Genomic DNA, 21,786 nt, shown 5'->3' with positions numbered 1-21,786 from the left:
CGTAAATCACAGCTGCTGCGGTTGTGTCTCCGCACGGGGGGTGGGTTCTCCCATACGGGTAAGAAACACTTCGCAGGCTTTGAGCTCTGACTTTCTTCCAAACCCAAACTAGAAACATTCTTACTTTCGAAACTTCCAAGGAGCCAAACCTTGCCGAACTTGTATTTATTCCCCTCGTCTATTAACATCTTGCCGTGTTGCGATGTTGGCATCTGGCGTCAAATCGCTTTGCGCACGTTTAGGTCACGTGGTCAGGGTAAAGCATAAATTGTCGCATTCAGGTTCTCCCAGTTGGTGTCGTACATCTGACGACTATTTTAGAAATTCCCAAAACATTCTGCTTTATGGATTGACAGACAAAGTTTATTAGACCAACCACGTGCAGAATATTAAACACTGTTCACGTGACAATTCCTTTACCAGAAACCCTTTTATATAGGAGCAGACTACTTAGACTTTATAGTTGTATAGCTTACTTTTGCTGTCTCTTTGTTTTGGATGTTGAGGTAGTTATTATTATGTTTTATTTTATTGTCTCTTTGGAGGATGGCCAGGGGACACTGACACTTCTCGGGCCTGTGCCTGACACACCTGTTCAGCAATACATCCATGTACGTATAAATAATCCCTCTTAAACTCAACATTACAGATTGTTGTTTCAACATAACAAGTATTGTCACTTTTCTCCCCTTTTTTTACAAAGAAGAATTGACTACATTGACCACAACCAGCAGTTCTAGCAGTTTAGTAATTAGTTCATTCCACAGTCGTCCCTTTTATTCATATGAAATGAGTGTATAATGGTTTACACTAGCAGCTATTAGGTTGACAGTGTATAGATGAATATTCCTACAGTACCTGAAGGCAACCATGAACGCGTCCAGCAGCGGACGGGCTGGAGGCCAGGTATCTTCTGTAACCTCCCTTCTGCATGCGCGCACACACATATGTGAAGGTAGACACAATACATACACACACACACACACACACACACACACACACACACACACACACACACACAAGATTACGGCCGCTCATCTCTTCTCATTGTGCGTTTGTCTCTGTTTTGCAGTGGAGGCATGTTGCAGTTTCACGCAACAGATGTTTTCATTTTGACGTCCTGCGCCGTCGCGTCTGGTAAGTTTAAATGACTTTCATGAATCGGGGAACATTTCGTCACAGTTTTTTTTTTTTATAAAAACAGGCAAACGTCTTGTTGGTGCTGTAAAACAAGCGGAACATAGTATTATTTCTCGTGCATTGAAAGGCGATTGCGGTAGAAGTTCGGGGATACTGTTTGTCATGCTCGTGCAGAATGTATGTTCACAGAGGAATAGCTGAGCTGAGACAGTCACGGTTACAGCAGTGAGTCATTTAGCGATCTGCGACAATGGCTTGAACGTCTGAACAATGTGTTCTTCGTTGCTACCGTTATGCTCACTTACATAAGAAACAGGCACTTCCCGTTGTGAGTGATGGGAATAAAAAGACAGCATTTAGGATTAGTTCTAGTTCATTATGGGTTGTCCTGGTGGTGACCAGGTGGTGTGAGGGAGGTCGTATATGTTCCAAACCCAGTATTCAGTCACATTTAGCCCCTTTAACTTGATGCCCTGTGAACAAAACCGTGGTACTGAAAAATAAGTAGGAGTAGGAGAAAGTAGATTATTGTCTCTCTATATTGCTCAAGTCCAACAAATTTACTTTTTTGGCAACAGGAACATTCAACAGAATCTGCTGATTGATTTCCTCGACAAATAAGAATGATTTATTTGATAAGAAGAGATTAGAGGGTGTCAAAGCACAGCACATCCACTTTATTAGACCAGACAAATGGGGACAAGCAGCAATATCTTATTTGCAATAGGAACAATCTAAGGCTCTGGAAATGTGTTTTTTTTTCTTGTCCAGGATGCGCCCATTTTTTCGTGCCCAAGGGGAAGATGGAGCCAGACATGGTGGAAGTGCATCCAGTTATATGATTTTTTTACAGACAAAATGATATGTTTAGCAATACAGTAGTAGGTAGTAGGATAGGATGTAGTAGTAGGATGAGTACGGACAGTGAACACATCTTCTCAAACATACGTCTGGTCTGCATCAGTCTCCACTGCTGTCGGCAAAGCAGTATGACTTGCGACAGCCCTGTTCCACTGCATTCCTGTTCAATACGTCACTGAAGTCAGTGTCTTCAGAAGGATCCAAGAACATGGTGACATTGAGGAGAATCTTCCATGTGAAGGGAGATGTGTTGTGCACAATGCTGCTACTGGTGCTATTCTGCCTGCTGCTCTATGCCCGCCAGGTAAGGACCACTCACAGCATATAAGGGTAATTAAAAAAATGTTAGTATTTCAAATCACATGTCTGCATCCCATGTCCAATGCATGTCCAGGTTGTGCTCTCCTCTGGGTGGGGCAGGCCTGCGTGGAAGATAGAGGTCCATGGCTCGACCAGCTCCAGCAGGACATTACTTGGCGCTAGCAGAGCTAAAGCGGGCAAGGAGTCTGCAGGGGTATGAGCTGATCTGGTTCAAATTTATGAATGTGTGTGCCTGTTTGCATGTAGGTATCAAAGTGTCTTCATGTTGAAAAATGGGTGACATGATAATGAATGCATTACAACATAGCGCTTGTTGCGCTATGTATTGCCTCGCACCAAACAGCAGACTAGCCGGTCAAAGAGCAGCCGCGTTTGGAAAGAAACTGTGAACCTTGAAAAGTAGTTAGTCGTGCCCTCATTTATAAGATGTTCTCTTCCCACATAAGGATGGGATCCCCTTTTGCTCACAGAGTGTGTGGAGATATTATTACAGTCTCTACTGCTGATCGGAAATCCCAGGCCCGTGTCAGAGCACTGTACGATGTGTGCTGTGGGAATCTACCTAGTGCATCAGTTTATGTACACACAGTAGGCCATTTTTATGTTTGCATGAATCTTTACAGAAACAGATAATAATGAAGCAGCAAGAACAAAACATATAATGCTGGTTTTAAATGTCACTTCAGACTTTCTAGACTTCTTTTGCACATTAAACCATGAGATTATATCTTCTTGTGATTCATAAATATATGCCATCTTTTGTGCCACATAATTTTTCCTAATCAGCAGATTCCATCCAGACCTTTGGAGCCACAGCTGCCTCCCTGCAAACCCCAGTCCAAGTCCCAACCTCCTCTGTCCAAGTTGAAAGCTCCCCAGCTCAAGACCAAACCTCAGTCCAAGTCCAAAGATCTTGTCAAATCAAAGGGGAAATCTAGGTCCCAAATGAAAAATGCTGTCCCAACGAAGGCCGCCTTAAGGCCCCTGCCTACGTTGCCCCCATTTGACTTTGAGGGCTATCTGAGAGAAAAGGACAACCGAAACTTTAAGCTGCTCATAGACCAGCCGGAGAAATGTCACATTGGAGGAGCAGTGGAGGAAGCAGCAGGAGGAGGAAGTAAAGGGTCTACAACTGCTCCATACATGCTCATTGCGGTGAAATCGATTCCTGCAGATTTTGATAAACGTCAGGTAAAATAAGATGTATTGTATGCAAGGCGTTTGCCAAGAAAATATTTGAAACTGTTGCAATTTTCTGTGAATTGTGATCAATATAAATGAATGTATTCTTCAGCCAAGGGATTTAGTGTATGAACTCTTGTTGCATTTGTAGTGTTTCAATGTGTAAATACGCTATTGTTTGCTAATACGCTGCTCCCAAGTAGGTGGGACTTGAAAAGACTAATATTTTGAGAGTTCCAGTCTGGTCAGTAGATAGCCGACTAAAGCTGGTTGATAAGATAATATGTTATCACATCATCTTTAAATGGAATCATATGGTGATGAAGTCATATTTTAAGATTTCATGACACACATCAATGTGTCTAGATTCATTTACAACTTGTGATTGTTTTGCCCTAAAGTTAATAACTTAATGAGAGCATTCAATTAAAAAAAGAGTAGACAAAAACATTTTTTTTTTCAGATAGACTCTCCATTGATATGGAGGTATTATATAACCTGCGTAGGAGACTTTGGCCAAGTCAGTCAACCCAATCCAGAACAAGACTTTCTCTTCCGTGTGGTATTTTGTTTGGCGTAATGTTTTCAGTGTGATAAGCAACTTGAGACGGAACAACAAGAGTTTGACTTGAGAAACGGCGTCTACTGACAGATTGTCAGGCTGCATCTATATGTGATCTGTCTATTTTCCTCTCCAAATGAAATGTTTACCTCCATTTAACTAAAGCCTGGTGGAATGCGATTGGTTAATGCTTATAAGACTACAAACACAACCCTTACAATGCCAAAATCTTGTCACCATTGCCACCTAGAACTTGATGAATCTTTCTGAATAATAAGCACTTCTGCTTTTAGGTGGTACGTCGGACCTGGGGTAAAGAGGGAATTTTTCAAAAGGATGTGTCCATCCGGACGGTTTTCCTGCTGGGGGTTCCCAGGAATCGGACTGCTCTGCCTCTTTGGGATCGGCTCATGACCTACGAAAGTCAAACCTTTGGGGATATCCTACTTTGGGATTTTGAAGACACCTTCTTCAACCTGACGCTGAAGGAAACACATTTTCTGAAATGGATTAACAGCAGCTGTCCTCATGTCAAGTCAGTGTTTGCAAGCCTAAATCAAGAATTTATCTCATTTTTAGCCTTCTCGTGACTCCTATTTGACGCTTTTTCCTATTATGTCTTTTTGCACAGATTCATCTTCAAGGGTGACGCTGATGTGTATGTGAATGTGGAGAATATAGTGGAGATGCTACAAGGTCAAAAGCCAGAGGAGGATCTGTTTGTTGGTGATATTATTATCCACGCTAAACCAATTCGTCGGCGCAATTCCAAATACTACGTCCCAGAGTTTGTCTATGGAGGGGGTTTGTACCCAAACTACGCAGGGGGAGGAGGGTTTGTCATGTCGGGGCATACGGCTCGGAGACTTAGCTCTGCCTGTCAACAGGTGCTTCAAAGTTTGACTATTTTAATATTTGTCTGTTTATACAAATTTTTGATTCCCAATGCTGTTCTTCACTTTCAGGTGGAGTTGTTCCCCATTGATGATGTGTTTCTAGGAATGTGCCTCCAGTTGATTGGCGTGAAACCATCTCGCCACCAGGGCTTTCGGACCTTCGGGATTCCGCGGCCCTCTGCAGCACCCCACCTTCAGACGTTTGACCCCTGTTTTTACAGGGAACTCATGGTTGTTCACAGCCTCAGTGTTCCTCAGATCTGGCTCATGTGGAATCTCCTGCATGACCCCAGACTGAGCTGCCACAACAGGACTAGCCAGACGTCCTGGCCCTTTAAGTGGAAGGATAAGATGAGTAAAGCAACGGGTGAAGAGAAGGACTATGGCGAGAAGGACTATGGCAGGAAGGACGTGTTTTTCTCGCATTAGTCACTCTCTGTGGGGCTGATTGGGATCCGTAAGCTAAGGACGACGAAATGTTTAAAAAGTGAGAATCTTTGCCCAACATGAAAGACTTTAGATGTCTTAATAAGAACTGTTGAGTCTTTTGAGACCTCGTCCAAGATGGTAGATAATCTTTGGGGAAATGAATTGGCAAAAAGCCTTATGTGCTTCAGATTTTTCCGGGAGGAAAAGATGAGAATTTGGGTTTTTGCCACCCGAGGCCATCTGTGTGATTACAACAGTGCACAACCATGAAGATTGGCGACGATTCACGATTGTGAGAAGACTATTGAATGTGTAATCTTCAGAATGCATTGTTCTAATTGTTTACACAGACACAGTAAGATGTAGGAAACACTTAGCCGATGTGTCGATAGCTGTTATAACCCCACCATGCGTGAAAGCATCTGTGTTTCTGAGACCATGGCATCAGTTTAAAATACTAACTTAACTCACGTCGGACTGTGTGTACTCGCCAAAATCCCTATGAGAAATACAGGATGATGGAGGCACAAATGGACAGTTAGATTCCCTGGAGGAACAACAAATGAAGCCTAAATAGGAAACAGCAGGCACACACACAGACACACAAGTCTGAGTTATTCGAGGGAAAGCCTGATATCTGCGGAGTCAGGCATGTGTAGTTTCATGTGAATGCTATTATGAAATACTATAATAATTTGATTTGTGTAGTTCTTTTGTTACAACTTTATTCGTTTCATCTGGTACCCTTTTCGCTCCGCTGGGTGAGCGGCTCTCCAGTCTGAACTATCTCAATAACTATTCGATGGATTGCCATGGAATTTGGTGCGGACATTGATTGTGCTAATATGGCAACACAAATTCAACAAGTTTGCACAGAAGCATAAGCATGTTATGTGATATAAAAATGACGATGGCAAATCTTTGCAAAATCACAGGTGATATCGAGGTGAAATATTAAGAAATGTCGTTGGAACAGACTGTGAATAAAATAAAGTTTGAATACGCATCTGATCATCTTGAATGATTAGTACTTATTAATAAAAACTGTTACATTGAGCTCCAGAATTCATTTTCTTTCCAGGAAATGTTCTTATCGCAAAGTGTCAAAGTTGTGTAAACTAGAAATAAATGCCACAGTCTTTTGCACATCCACATTTTTATTAAATGTTTTCATCACATTTTCATATCTTGTTTGTACATACAATGAACTTTGACATTGATGAGGGAATTTATTTTCATTACAGTCCAGCCGAATTATCCCATTTGAGTTACCAGCAGAAGCTTACTTCAGCAACCTTCACAACGCAGCGATAATTATTGTGCTGTACCAAAGCTTCAGTCAACCGAATCTTTCTCTATGCACTATATAGTATTGTTATTGCATTTTGTTCAGTGGAAATGCAAAAATAATTGGAGTTCTCTGCATTCAGTATTAATGAACTTATTTTAGCATTTGGATTAAAAAGACATGCTTACTTTTCACTTATTAACTACAGGAAACATTTTAGAAAAACAAGGATGGGATAAGTCCACCTGAGTTCGGGTGAGTTTTCCTGCCCAGCGACCCGTAGCCCTCCCTGGGCTCAGTTTACCAAAACTGGGTTAACGGTTCGAGCTGTTTTATGGGGTGAATTATATATTGAATAATCAGATTCCCTATAATCATTGAGCATGTATGTATTGTTTGAAAGAATATTGTTTGTTTTTTCATATCACAATTGCGCCATCCGTTTCCGAAGCAGCAACGCTTAAATAACAAGTTGTTTTGAGGAATAATCAATGAATGTTGTTGAAGCAGGCGAGGAATGGGTTTCCTTCAGGTCTAAAAGAAGAACTGCATTTCTAAAATCATGTATTCCTTAGTAACTAAACATGATGATGATGAAGGGTTGTGAACACATTGTTCCGTTTGTTTGGCATTACTAACATTGACATTCCACAACGGATTACGTTACGTTTACGGAAATAGAGAACTAACTTTTGCCTTGTCTCGGTGATGCCAAAGCAGCCTTCCAAGAAAACTAAAAAGGCAAGGCCATACGTTAACTCGCTGCTAATGCTCCGTTACATGCACACACGTACTGTTCAGTGCGGTTTAAATATAGTCTATAACTATATGAACAATGAGATCATTTTGTACAGAGGGGATAAAGACAGAAGTCAAAGACGGGCCCGGTGGGATTTGAGGTTCAACTGCGTTTCCCTTCATTTTCACGTTTTTACTTGTACAAAAGCAAATTTGAGCAAAACGTTGGAATATAGCCACCATGGCAATTATATTAAATGGGTTTCCGTGTTCAAGTCATGCAGATCAACCAAAGCAGGATTTGGGAACTTTGTGGTTCCAGGTTCCTAACTTTAGTGGAGCTCAATAAAAAATAAAAAAACACTATTTGTTCAATTTATCTTGAAACATCAGCTAGCTTTTTGGATCCCAGTATGAGAAACCAGACTGTAAAACATTCATATCTCATGCGCCCCAAAACCCAATCACCTCAACTAGTACACATTCGGACTGCAGCAAATAAAATATTGATTTCTAGTTGTTTACGCTTGAAAACACGAGTTCTCCTCCAGTACAGATTTGAGATTGTTTCCCTTCCAGCACAAATGGAGCTTTTCTATTTTAAGATGTTTTTGTGGAATCAACAGAGTACTTGCAGCCTCAGCAGTGCACACAAATACAGAGTGGTCTGCAGTACAAAAATAACTGCTTCTTAATGATGCAGTTGGGCTTTAAGGAAGACATTTTAAAACACTCAGCCTGAGTCAGTTATGTCATTGCAAAGCCAATAAGAGGATGTAAATAAAAGGATGCCAACTAAGAGCATTCAGCTATTTACAGCATTTGTACAACATCAGCTTGAAGAAACAGGGCCTAAATACATAGAAAATTGTATATCAGAACAGCCAAACCAACACTTTACACAGCACATAAATTAATTCCCACAGGTATTCTTGTGTGGTAAAATACCACATGAAATAGTGCTGTAAATAAAGGCTATAATTGTAAAAGTTTTTCCTATTTAATAATATAATGAATAATGAATCAGAAATGCAGTAATGTTGTTTGGCTGTTGCTTGTAACAAACTAACTCACACTGTGATGCAACTTGTTTCAATGAAGGATGAAATCAATCATTTGATTTAGTCAGTTTGGGTTAGTAAAGAACATGAAGACAACCCAAGTAATGGATATTAAAATGGCACAGTGAAGCCACTTGAACACGTCGAAACTGACTTCAAGTTGTTACAAACAAGACATCTTTGTGTAGATCCTAAAATACTGCACTGGAACCCATCTTCAAGCAGCCTTATTGTACTCAATTCCTCAGTTGCTTTCAATATTTGGTTATGTAAAGGTGTCCTGACTTCAACATCGATGTATTAACGTGTGCTGGTACATGCAATCACAAATTCAACAGTAAAGGAAAAACAAAACAAATGAAATATGTATCAAAAGGATCAAATGATTAAACAGTTTATTTAAATGCCTATGAGGAAAAATATTCCAAATTCAGTCTTTTGGAGGGAATCAAATGTTATAACGGAATGATAATGTTCTTTCCCATTTCCTAAATGGGTTTAAATGTACTGAATTCACAGAGGATGTTTTTTAATTATAGCTCTGACAACAACAAACAAGTGTACAATAGAACACTACTATTGTTAAAGTATCTGTGGCTGTAAGCAAACCCTGATGAAAGACAGGCTGATCGGTATCACAACACACGAGTCAAAGTCTTGTGTAATTACTGTCAGCAATTACAGAAACAAGGAGCTGAATTTAGAGGCGTTACCGCGGCAATGACTGAAATGTTCAGGTTTGACATACAAGACACAAGAGAAGGGGGACAGACAACTAACGACCCTCTGCACAATAATGACCGCTGATCACATGAAATCCTGCAGAATCGTCTTTGGCTGAAGCATTTGGCAATACAACAATAAATGCAGACATTACTGCGGGAAGAATTGTGACGTATCAATCACGTGTAGAGAAGGGAACAGGCGGATGAGTGTAACACAGATGATATGACCACATACATCGTGCACTGTGGGAGGACCCGTCTTACGACTAAGCTCGTGGATAAAAACACGCACACCACCATCTCTCCGAATTGCCTCCACAAATCTGTGTGTGAGGATAGGGCTCAATGAAGCCATCAAGTAAAAAAGGTGTATATTAGTGCAAATGTAAAAAGAGACCACGGTGGAAATGGTCATGGTGTGAACGAATAAAGCAGGGCAGACGAGTGTAGGCCCCTCGCGACACGCAGGACCAAATACAAATAGAAACAGGTTGCCAGTTTGTGCTCTTAACTTTCCTCATTCAAAATCATCATCTTGCATGTAAATCTTTGTGTCATGTCTGCATGTTTGGTTTGCATTAAAAAAACGCTAAAAGATAAACCATATTTTGTGGGTTGGAAACACGTTATATGAGTGGAGAGACTAAATATATGTGCGTGTTTGAATCGGATGCTGTGAAAACTTCGTAACAGCCTCCAATATACATGCAGATGCTCATTTATCCAAGTGTGTGTGTGCGTGTGTGTGTGTCTGTGAATAAGAGACAGACACAACAACATCTAGAGCTGCACATAACAGCTGTGGTGGGTTAATAGTGTTGAGTGCTGTGCTTGTGAGTGTGCGTTTGAACTGTGTAGAACTGTTGAGACGGTTTGAGAGGGAGACAATACTGTTGACAATGTTTGGACCGTTTTTCCTCGGGGAGGCTTCACATCTGGTCAGCCGGCCCTTGTGGATGTGTTCTGTGCCACATGTATGCCCAAACCCTACAGGCGTTTGGTTCTTCTCTTGTCTGAAAACATCTGGGTTATCATGCGTTTCTGCTTAAAATTCTTAAAGAGTTTCCAATGTGCTCTGAAGGCTTTTGTTTGGGCCCGTTGGGTTTGATGTTTGCGGTTTAAATGTGTCAGGGCTTTGATTGGGCTGGTCGAGCATGGTTCTTCGGCTGTTGCAGGAAGGGAGGCGGTACTGGTTGGGCTGGCAGTGTGGTTGGTTGATGTTTTTTTAGTGGGTCAAGCAAGAGGTTGTTTCAAGACCTTGGCTCAAGCAGTTTATGTAGAGATGTGTGTTCAGATGATATTGCTGATCATCTCACCACAAAGTGATGGAGGTTTTTGTCCAATAAAAAGGCAGCCGTGGAAGCATGCCATCCAAACTGCAGCCTGGACGTACTGTTCTGTGGTTTCTGGGCAAATTGAGTCACTGGATGGAAACAGGAAACAGCTGAGCACTATTTGAGCACAGAGAGCTTGATATTCTCACACCACCAAGACATTATTCCGATAGTTCCATCGACTGTCGACCATGTCACTGCATCCTGGTTCCTGGGATAGTCCGGGTTGGGTTGACTGTGGCGACCAGATGTTGTCTGATTGGGAGAGAGAGTCTCGGGGAGCCAGCAGGAAAGGTTGAATCGAACCCGGTGCTACTTGGTTATTCTGGATTCTGGTTGCGGTTCCGTTCAGTGAGTAGCATCTGAGCTTGGTAGGAATTACTTTGTTTCATCTGGTTTCGGTCTGCTTGGTAATGAATCTGGCGCTGGTTAGACATTCAGTCAGCAGAGATACTCGACTCAGGACAGGCCAGGATGGGATGAGGTTCTAGTTACTGATTCAGTGGGAACTGCTGCTGGACTCGGGTCGGGTTTGACTTGAGGTCCGATGAGCCCCATAAAGGGTCACGGATGCTATGTGGTTATTCTGCATCACCTGAGGAAGAGGGATACATAAAATATGTCTTAAAATTGGTATGCAGTTTAAAAATAAAGGAAAAACACATTTGTACATTACCACGGCCTAAATACCAAAATACACTTTTCAATTGCATTTAAAAAAATATTTGCAGTGTGACTCTCGCCAGATGAGGTAATCCAATGGTGATTGAGCCTACGGCCGCATTATGAATCAAAGCAGAGTTTTAAAATGTGCACTATAATAAATAGGGGGCCTACGGCAACGTTGCTGGAGAAAATCTTATATTACTGGTAATAATGAGGCATTTTTTGACAGTGTCTCAATTTGAAATATTGCAGTAGTAATGGAAGAAGACTGAGCTAAACTAAAGTGAGCGGCAATGATCGACAAAATTCCACCACAGGTGGCACACCGTCGACTTCAAGGCAGGGTTTCCAAGTACCTTTACCTTATGCAGTATAAAATGAGATGCCACTGCTCACCAAGTGATTGAAAAAGTGATTGCCTGACATCTTTATGCTTTGATGTCCCCTGTATTGTGGAACTTGTAGCATTAAACCACATAAGCCAAAGCCAAATCAATCAAGACTGACGGAAGGATTGCCAAAATAACTATAGTTTCACACATATTGTACACACTTGAATGGCTGCTGATGCTACAGTGTTCTGACCTCAAAGATCATCCTCTGCAGTCCAAAGCAGAACGTAGAGCCGAACGGGTTGGTGTTATTTGCTGATGAGGACCTATAAACACAAACATCTATTCAGAGCAGACACTCCCTTGAATAGCGTCCAAAAAAAACTGCCTATAAAAATGTTGCAGCTTGAATGTTATAAGCACAAACCAACAACATGGGCTAAAATGAAAATAATCTCATATACAAATATGATACACTGTCCGTTTCGATGCCAGAGGATGTGTTTGTACCTGTGGAGCACGACGGGTTTTTCCATCGGGTGACCGAGCAGCTCCTGAATCTGATCCCACTAGTGGAAAGAAAGTTTAACAGACCATTCAAGAGTCAACATCCAGGAAAGTGAACAATAAGGCTTATTAAGGGAACTACAACACGACTGTGGTTGTTTTTATCTTCAAACTGTTGTTTCCAATGGCAGAAGACACATTTTAACAGACCGCTGTGTAGTAAAGGAGACAGATATTGTCAATCCTCATATTATTACTGACCTAAAGATACAATTCCACATGATCTCCATTAGAAATTTCTTCATGCAACTTCTGTGCATTAGAGATTTTTAAGAGTATGAAAGTGATATCACACGAATAATGGGATGATTTCCTGTAGCCGCCAAAAAGGCGATAAAGAGTCCAAATTAGAAAGCTGAACTCAATAATAAGGAAACCCGGCCCAGACACCATGTTATGTTACATCGCCATATTGTCAAATGTCAACAAAGCAATTAGCTCTGACAAACAAACTCTGTGTAGAAGTGACCTTGCTGTTGGTTGTTAGCAGGCAGTCCTCCGTCTGAGAATCGGCTCCTTCTAGAGCGACACAAAGAAACTTGCATTACATGAGAGGATGATAAATAACAACATCATACTATCCCCACTGAGACAATAGTGGTTCATTCTTAAAGACATTTATGACTCACAAGTGTCTCACCTTTCTTAATGACGAGTGGAATCTTAAAGTCACATCGATGATATCTGTAATTGCAGAGAAAAAGCAATCAATAGCATAGAAAAATTAGACTAAATGGGCCGAACTGCTGCAGTACTACTAGAGAAAAAAGGCCTAACCCGGCTTAATTTTAATTATTATTTTTCCATTAATTTATTGTCATTAAATAATTGTTCAACTTTCAACCCTTTATTTGCTTACAGGCCACACTGTGAAAATCCCTTTCCTCACTCACATGATTTCACATTGTATGCATTATATGGCAAGTTGAATTATTTTGGTTCATGATATGGTAAAAGCTTTGTTTCCTTCTTCATATATTAACTTAATACAGCTAAAGCCAGGGTTTGGATCGTGTGCAGTATTGCCAACTGTTGATGAAAAATATCTGGTATACTTAGTAAATGAATCATATCGAATGAAGGACACACAGAAACAAGTAACATGACAGATTACATATTGAAGTTGTAATGGCCGGGGTAGTTGGTGTGTAGAACAAACTTCTTAACCAGGTGAGTCGCAGAGTCAAACAGGATATCCTGAAAAATAAGAAAACACAACCCTTTAATATTGTTTGTGCGCTTATTGTTTGTTGAGACCCGCTCATTATAGTCCAATTAAGTCCAAACAGAGAAGCAAGTGGAGACATGCCAACCGCCATTCATGGTTACCACCCAGTATCAGAGAAGTCGTTTTCTCTTCTTGTTTAGAAGATCAGAACACCAACCGACGGGATATTTCAGCTCAATAAGACAAACAGACTTCACAATAACCAGAATAAGAATGTAGATTGTTGGGCTAAAAAACACTTGCTGATACAATTCAAATGTAATATAATTCAGCATTGGTATTTTCCATCAACTAAAAATCCCCTATGAAGTAGATTTCCTACAGTAGATGGCGGCCCTCGTGCACTTTGAGTGGAGAAGCGTTCAGAGGGACAGAAGCAGGCTGTCGGAGGCAAAACTACGTTTTTTTTTTTTTTAGAAAAAGAGACTTTCAGGAGAGCATCGATGGACAGAACGGCTTCAGTGTCTTGTACGTCTAACTGCAATGAAACCGGGGAGATGATATTTAAAAATAGGCCGCAGACAGAAATGAACTGAAGTGTACAAAATGATGCACACAAACGAGCCCAGGCCGGGATTACTCACCACTCCAAGGGTGAAGTAGTTGAAGAAGTAGTCGTTACATTTTGAAGGGACCTGCTTGTGAGGTGACGGAGAGTGGATCTTCATCTAGAACAAACAAGAACATATGAAGATGTAGAGGACCAATGTGTGGTTCCCTCGTCTTAACAATTTTAAATCTATATATAATAAATCTAAATAGATTTCCTCTTTATGATTGATTGATTAAAGATCATTGGCATAGCGCCAATGTCACAAGTAGTTCAAACAACAAATGGGAAGCTCTTCTACCTTGTCCTCGGACTTGTAGAAGACTTTATGCGGCGAGCCCAGAGCACCCAGTACATCCTGACACGAATCCCCAAAGGAGATGCTCCTTTCTAGGGATCTCACTTTTGAATCAGCCATCACACCAGGACCACAACCTGCACCCACATGACAGGAGAGCAGCAGAGGAACATGGTGAATCCAGATAAATGACAGAAAACCAAAAGTCATACGTCAGTGACATCGATCGTCTCCCTGAGAGTTGACAGCTGGAAAAAAAAAAAATCTAATTTTAAAAATAGTTTTAAGATTCGAGATATTTGTTACCTGCGGTGAGAAGTCGGAGTTTAAGCCCCAGAGGCCCTGCAGCGTCTCTCAGGACATCAACGCTTTCTGCAAAGATGTTACCCAGGAAACAAGCCAACGGCATCGCGGGAGCCCTGAGGACACAGAGTTCACTTCATTTTTTGCCACAAAATAATCTTAGTTTTCGAAGTAGCCAAAGAAAACAAAACCAAGATCACGCTTGTGCTTATTGGTCAATATTTAGAAAAAACATGCAACTTTTTTTTGTATTCTCGGTTTACTGCAGAGGCAAAAATAGAAATTCTCTTACATAACTTGCAAAACAAGCAAAGGTTTGCTAATAGTGTGCATGCAATTAAAACAGTTATCTTCACAACGTCTAGGTAGCACAGTGTTGCTTTGCTAATTGAAGTATTCCTTCAACCAATGGTCCCAAGTTTGCTCAAACGCTGCCAAAACGTCTTTAGGTCATCAGATTTCTTAGTTAGTAAATGTTTGCTGGATAGTTTTAATGTGTTAAGAGCTTCCGTGTTTCCATTACCATCTATTTTTATAATTATAAACTGTGGACTTTTTGGCGAAGGTATGTCCTCTGCAAGTGACGTCCAGTTTGTGGATCTGCACGTGTGTGCATGTTACCTTGTTTCCTGCAGGTTGTTGCCGGTGTAGATGTGCATCCTCTTGACCATGGCGCCATGTGGAATCTGCAGGGAGGCCACATGGCAAAATTAGGCTGCCGAGGCAAAACAACTGGGAGTAGTCTTGGACTGGCATACATTGCATTTCTGTGTGCACATTAGCTAACAGTACTCAAATACATTTTCAGTATATTTCCATACATGGAGATGTGATCATTCTGTTGTAACACTAAGACGGACCTAAATGTAGGTCGAGACGTAAACACCGTTAATCTGAGAAAGGTCCAACATCAAATCAAAAAGTAAAAAAGAAAATCCTTACAAATATGGCAAAGACCGAGGGGTTGTATTATACTCTGAGCGCAATGCAATATTAACCTTTCAACGTTATATTTATTCTCAGAGCAGAGCATCAGTTTTATCCAAAAGGAAAAATGCACATTCTACTAACATTTTGGACAAGAAAGTACAGCGGAGTGTTTAGCTTTAGAGGCCCAACCTACAACAACACAAGCAAGCACAAGCTGTTGTTTCAGTAAAACAAACAAAACTATTTAAGCAACCCAGCAGGCAGCTGAAGATGGGTTTAAAAGTTGAAGGAAATAATGTATTCACTAAGATACCACAGATATTGGAGGAGCAGAAGGGCTAAACTAAAATTATGTTATTAACTACAAAAAGAGGATAAAAGAGAGAAGAAGAGAGAAGTAGAAACATTATGTGGGACATGTGCCTTCACAGGAGCATAAATGCAGAATAGAGCAGACGGTGGAGCAGCTGGTCCGTAACATGCATCACAAACGACATCCACAGCTGCACAGTACAAACAGTAAAACATCCGTCTAGTTAAACAGACCTCAATCCAAAATCAAATCCACTAAAGGCAGTAACGTGCAACACTTTACATATGTATAAACAGGGGGCCCGAGGATCGAGAATTAAACATGACGATGTCATATTGCCTGGAAAATTTGAAGCCGCTGGGAGTCAAGAATTCAATCATTAACTGGTGTTGAGCTAACGTCCCTGAACCGCTACTGCAGCCAGGTTTTCACCGTTTACATAACAGCGCAATGCGTCTGACTTCTCAACAGAATAACCTGCATGACACGGTGAAGAGCTGCAGCTCCATCAGCACTCCAGTCAGTTAAAAGCTGCTCGTCCCGATCATGGTTTCTACTATGCGTGATGCGTGTTGCTTTGCATTGCGTGTTCTTTTCACCACTTTTGTATTATGTCTTGCACCCTGTACGATTTGTTATTGGGTGATTCTTATTATAAACCCGCTAACAGACTACACATGCAAAGTAGCTGTAGCTACAAAGCCATAATGTGGTACCGTGCATCAACTGGTGACATTTATGTTTTAACTGTACATTGTGCCTTTTAAAAGAAACTGATTAAATGAACACTGGGATTCTTAAATCATTTTTAAATCTGCCACGGTTCCTTTTAATGATTCAGAATCTGCCGCTACAGTTCGGCACCCTGAGTTATGCTGAGGATCACTTTTAATAACATTTAACAAAAGTGACAAAGAATCCGATGGAATAAAGATTAACAAGCAGACATTCACATTCTCATATGGTTTCTTCATTCGGGCGTTATTAGTCACCACGAACAAGCTGACAAAAGGACTCGCTCAAGGCAAACACAAGGCATGACCTCACACTTTTCCATACAAAGAGTTATCACTTCCACCACGAGGCCGCCTCCATTCTCCTGGGAGGTGAGCGAACGACCTCACAGCCGTTCTATAAATGGCTGGCAATTAAAATGTGTTCTCACCTCGTATTTTGGAGCTTCATTCCATGAGTCCAGTTGAAAGGAAAAGGACAGGCCTCGAAAGTTGAGATGGAACAGCTGTTCTGCAGCGTTGTAAACTGGACGCGGGAGAACCAGGCAGAAGGATTGGATGAAAGAAGATAATGAGATCACAGAGCCGGTTCATTCGTGAGATATTGTGTTTGTGTTAATGGGTTGAAAAGTACCTCCGGGGTGCGTGGCTCCAAATGACTGGTCTATTTGCTCTATTGTGGGGGCAATGGCCTGAGAGTTGAAATGGACTCCACTGAAACACAACACAAACAGCCAGTGTTACACATATATTAGACCGCACACAGGACGCGTCAGAACTACTTTGCAGAGACATTTGTACTGTAAGACAACCGTAAAAGAGTTAAAGAAGCAGATTAACGAAGACGGACATTTCAGTGAGATGTTTCACTGAGTTGATGTATATCCGAGAGGACACAGATACTTGAGAACTGTCTTCGTGGTAACGTAAAATACAATGACCAATAAATGGCCCAGTGCCTGTAAGGTAAAGTCCACATAACAAGGTGATTACTTGCTGACTCAGTCGTCTTTTAACAAGTTTCTAACGGTTCCATTTAATGTTGCCATCGTAATATCTACTCACCAGTATTTCAACTTGACCTTGCTCAGGTCGTACACTTCAATCACCTGTCCCGCAGAAAGATAAAGAAAGTTAGGGTACAAAATAAAATGGTCAATTAGATCTCGATAGCAAGGTCAGGAGTCTAATGTATCCGTCAGATTCTGCTTCGAAATAGCTGAGGAGAAATATCAACAGTTCTTTCTCCTTAATGTCTGAAGAACAACTACAGGTTTTTCACTGTGCATTTCTACCCAATATTAAAAGAAAAGTTGTATTCACGCCCTGATCGTATTGAGAACAGTGTTAATTTCGTCGACGAAAACTATGACGAAAATGTTTCGTTAACGATATGGAAGTAAATCTGTGTCATCGGATTTTGAAAGAAAAAGGTGATTGAATTTCTAGCACTGAATATTTATGCATTGAAATCATGTATCTGAATGTTTTTCAACGTTAAAATATTCAACTGCAAAAAATTCAACCGCAAATAATTCAACCGCAAAAAAATTCAATGCAAAAAAATACGAACCGCAACATCCGGGAACCCAAGGAAGAGCAATCGATTCTAGATTCAAGCTTCTCCAAACACGTCTAACGTAATAAACTCATTGCAGGTTCTGAAGCCAAGAAAATTATGTATTGCAACGATTGTAGGACGTTGAGGTCTCTTTTGTTGGGACAGTGGAAACAATAAAGGACCAAGTTTCCAGTGGCCATGTCAAAAGCATTGCAAGTAAATGGACTGTACTTGTATAGCGCTTTTCTAGTCTTCCGACCACTCAAAGCGCTTTAACACTACATGACATCATTCACCCATTCACACCCATTCATACACTGATGACAGGAGAACCATACACAGTGACACCTGCCATCAGTAACTACAATTCATACGCTGTAGTCGCAGCTACAGGAGCAATGTTGGGTTAAGTGTCTTGGTCAAGGACACATCGACATGCGGGTTAGCAGAGCCTGGGATCGAACCCACAACCCTCTGATTGGAGGACGACCGTGCTCCCCACTCACCCACAGTCGCCCAAGTAAACAGACAAAGACAACAAAGTGTTGCGTTTAGATCCCTGGTCCTCATGAAGTTGTTACACCTTTGCCAATTTGTTAAATTGCCTTGCAAATAAATGCTTTGCTATTTGTTAAAATCCAAATCCTTTCATGTAATGATTTTTCACATGTCATTTATATTGGCTCACACAAACACTTGAACCGTTTGTTCTTGGCCTGGCTCCTCCGTCACATTTTACAACCCATTGTGGCCCGCGAGTCAAAAAGTTTGCCGACCGCTGCTATAGACCTGTCCTATGAGGGACAGCTGATGGACAACCAAGTACTGCAAGCTAGACTATTATGCAGCTGTAGACACACCACAGGGTGTCCCTGGGCCTGAGAAGGGAAGAAAATTAGTTTAATATGGCTATTAAGTGTGAAACTAGACTAAAACAATTACATTTTAGTCTAGTTTTCGTCGACGAAAAACTAGACTAAAACTAAGAAGGATTAAAATGACTAAATGTGACTAAAACTAATATGCATTTTTCGTCTGAAGACTAAGACTAAATCAAAAATAGCTGCCGAAATTAACAGTGATTGAGAACCTCTTTTAATGTGTCAAATAGAAAACTCAGATTTTATGGCAGCAAAAACACCATTAGCCAAATAAAGATACAGTGAAGTAATGTTTACAGCAACAGAGAATGACATCGCTTTTTTTACTGAGGTGTCCCAGCAGTGTGAGTCCCAGTTTGTGCGTGCGTGCGCCCTACTGGCCATCCAATGGCCTCTCATACGCAGCCTGCGGTTGATAAGGACCCACGGCATGGACCTGCATGCATAAAGGCTTCCCTTCGGTTGGAATTTTGCACCTTCAAGACTCAACAATCAACAATGTTCACCTTGAGTCTCTGATTGGTGGCATCAAAGAGCAGTTTGATCCCATCCTGAGTCAGGTTCAGTATGAGGTCATGGCTGAGTGGTGTCTGGAGCAGAAACAAACTAATGAATTAACAGAGAAGCCCCCATGAAGAGGAGGCATGCAGAAAGACAAACATTCACAATATTTCATATTCGGCAGCATACATGTTAATACAAACTACTTCTAGTTGTTGTTCAAGAAATGTTCAATCAAAGAATTGCTGTGCAGTGCTGTAATAAAACCAACATTAACTTCAGTTATCACCTAAAAGATTGAACTGCACGCTACATTGGGATTATTAAACAAGCGGATGTTGTGTGACAGTGACAGAAAGAGGAGATAATGTAGACAGAAATCTGGTCCTCTCACCTGTTCACTGTATAGCACCTGCACATTTTTGATGATGCGGCAGTGTTTCTGCAGAATAGCGATGGCCTGGGCCAACGGCATCCCTGGAAACGTAGACGTCCAAGCACACAAATGAAGAGGAGCAACTGTTTTTCCTTATTGAACTCCAGTCGGCTACAGTTATCCACAACATGCAAGGAATATCATTTCAATCGGGGCTTAAATGTTGCATTAACGACAGTTATCGTCTCAGGTCTCGTTCTCCTAAATGTGAAACGCTGTAAAACTCACCTAAGGCGAATTCCCATTGCTCATTTCCCAGTGATCTCTCCGGCACCACCTCAAGGTCCAGCATTGGCAAGTAGTGGGGGGCCGCTCACCTCAGGACACGATGGGGCCCTGTGAGGGACCCTTTCTCCTCGCCGGTCGGTCCCGGACCACAGCGCAGTCTCAGTAGTTTGATGACTATTTCAATTCATAACTAGTTACTTTTTACCCACTTGTGAGCATCTAACAGCTACTCAAACTACGGTTTACAGTAATAGGCGGCCAGTTTATCACATGTCATAGGTTATTAAAGAAATAAAATGAAAACAAAAAAAGTGTTAGGTTATAAACAGCAGTCAGTGAGACCTGACAGCTTGCACACAAACAGATGATGCGACCTGCACGCCAAGCTGAACCTACAAGGGCAGCTTGTAAGTGACCCGTTTACCAGTTGTGGTGGTTTTAAATCGATATCTAATTAGATTAATTCCCTCGATTCAACTTCAGGAATGAACAGACGTGTTCAACAGACACACTTGTCACACATGCTCCGATGTAACATCATCTGTCTGGTCTCCAAACAGACCGACTGACCCAGTGATAAGACACCTGAAAAACGAAAGAAAAGAAAACAGGGTGTCGAAGCCCGAGTATCGTCGCTGTTTGTCTCTGTCGCTGTTTGTCCCAGTCGGGCGGTTACGAAAGCAGCAAAGCTCCAACGCCGTTTATCTGCGCCAACGTTATTTTAGGAGCTAGCTGCTCCTGCGCGTCACGGGAATAAAGTAGGAACATAAATAACGGTCGTGCAGAAAACGATTCTAGATCGGAGGCAAACAAAAGAAATGTCGCGGTTCAGACAGTCGCGACGTAAACAAAGAGAGCTGATTGCGGTCTCGCCGTCTTCCTTTTAACCCGCTTCCAGGCTTCGGGGCTTCCTGCGCTTTTCCACGTAACTCGTGAACTCGCCTGCCGGTAAAAGCCCGACGCGTCCTCTGCTCGGCTTTAGTTTGTCTCCAACGTCAGGCGCTGATAAGAGCAACACAGCGGCCAAACAGCAGCAACTTCAGGCATCAACAACAGCCAGCCGGGTCAGCTGATAATTCAACTTCCGGTGTGGACGCGACATTTCTTTACGTGATGACGTCACGGTCAGTTTATGCAGACGGCGTTTGAAAACGTGCTCAATTGACAAAAACGCAAGAGACCGCAACCCACTTTAAACGTTATTATTGTACTACGATTAAATCTACCCAGTTCCCCATTATTTAATTTCTAATTGTTCAGTTGACCAAAGAACTGTTTGCTATATTATATTTACTGTAATTCATCCATACCTTCATGATTATATATATTTAAATGGGAAAAAGCCAACCGCAAAACACAAATCAAACTCTTCTTTGAGGCCAATGAGAGTTATTGGCCAGTTTTTTTTTTAGTCTGCAATTAATTAATACATTATGGAGCCTAAGAAGAAATAAGCAAGGTTTAAGAAGTATCTGTGCAAATGTATTTGATGAATTTACATTCAGACCTGAAAACAAGAATGATCCATCAAGCCAGCACTTCGCTCCACTTCCCTCCTGGCTGGATGGAGAACAGGCGGCCCCTCTGGAATTAAGACTTCAGCTATAGATGAGTTCACATATGAGGTTTCATGTGAAGAAAGCGTAGAATAAATTTGTATCCAACACCCAAATGGATGTGCTCAGAAAAATAATAAGTTGTTTGACTTAATAATTGCACAA

At 41.4% G+C, this 21,786-nt stretch overlaps 2 protein-coding genes across 6 annotated transcripts; one reads left to right on the top strand and one right to left on the bottom strand.

The window, feature by feature from the left end:
- The first annotated feature begins 548 nt into the window (after window positions 1-548).
- Window positions 549-6,402, top strand: LOC120809176 (UDP-GlcNAc:betaGal beta-1,3-N-acetylglucosaminyltransferase 9). Of its 4 annotated transcripts, XM_078082113.1 has the most exons (9): window positions 549-611; window positions 856-955; window positions 1,073-1,137; window positions 1,912-2,305; window positions 2,396-2,515; window positions 3,112-3,513; window positions 4,360-4,601; window positions 4,698-4,953; window positions 5,032-6,402. In XM_078082113.1, exons 4-9 carry the CDS (start codon window positions 2,210-2,212, stop codon window positions 5,389-5,391), a joined length of 1,476 nt encoding a protein of 491 aa, XP_077938239.1. In that variant the 5' UTR covers window positions 549-611; window positions 856-955; window positions 1,073-1,137; window positions 1,912-2,209; the 3' UTR covers window positions 5,392-6,402. The 4 variants fall into 4 exon arrangements, with proteins under 4 accessions (XP_077938239.1, XP_077938237.1, XP_077938238.1 ...); XM_078082111.1 differs by lacking the exon at window positions 549-611 and having other exon boundaries at window positions 884-955; window positions 3,109-3,513; XM_078082112.1 differs by lacking the exons at window positions 549-611; window positions 856-955 and having other exon boundaries at window positions 981-1,137.
- A 2,454-nt stretch (window positions 6,403-8,856) lies between these two features.
- On the bottom strand, window positions 8,857-21,158 carry LOC120809816 (phagosome assembly factor 1). 2 transcript variants are annotated; one of them, XM_040163911.2, is made up of 16 exons: window positions 20,066-21,158; window positions 19,796-19,878; window positions 19,407-19,490; window positions 17,524-17,567; window positions 17,093-17,172; window positions 16,890-16,984; window positions 15,103-15,167; window positions 14,485-14,597; window positions 14,182-14,315; window positions 13,915-13,998; window positions 13,217-13,299; window positions 12,743-12,786; window positions 12,572-12,621; window positions 12,046-12,104; window positions 11,789-11,861; window positions 8,857-11,132 (listed from the first exon to the last, which is right to left on the bottom strand). In XM_040163911.2, exons 1-16 carry the CDS (start codon window positions 20,127-20,129, stop codon window positions 11,037-11,039), a joined length of 1,251 nt encoding a protein of 416 aa, XP_040019845.1. In that variant the 5' UTR covers window positions 20,130-21,158; the 3' UTR covers window positions 8,857-11,036. The 2 variants fall into 2 exon arrangements, with proteins under 2 accessions (XP_040019845.1, XP_040019846.1); XM_040163912.2 differs by having other exon boundaries at window positions 12,572-12,618; window positions 20,066-21,154.
- Between the last annotated feature and the right edge of the window lie 628 nt (window positions 21,159-21,786).

Source organism: Gasterosteus aculeatus, chromosome X (genome assembly GCF_964276395.1).
Source record: "Gasterosteus aculeatus chromosome X, fGasAcu3.hap1.1, whole genome shotgun sequence".
NCBI classification, from domain to species: domain Eukaryota; kingdom Metazoa; phylum Chordata; class Actinopteri; order Perciformes; family Gasterosteidae; genus Gasterosteus; species Gasterosteus aculeatus.
This window is presented reverse-complemented; position numbering and strand designations above follow the sequence as displayed.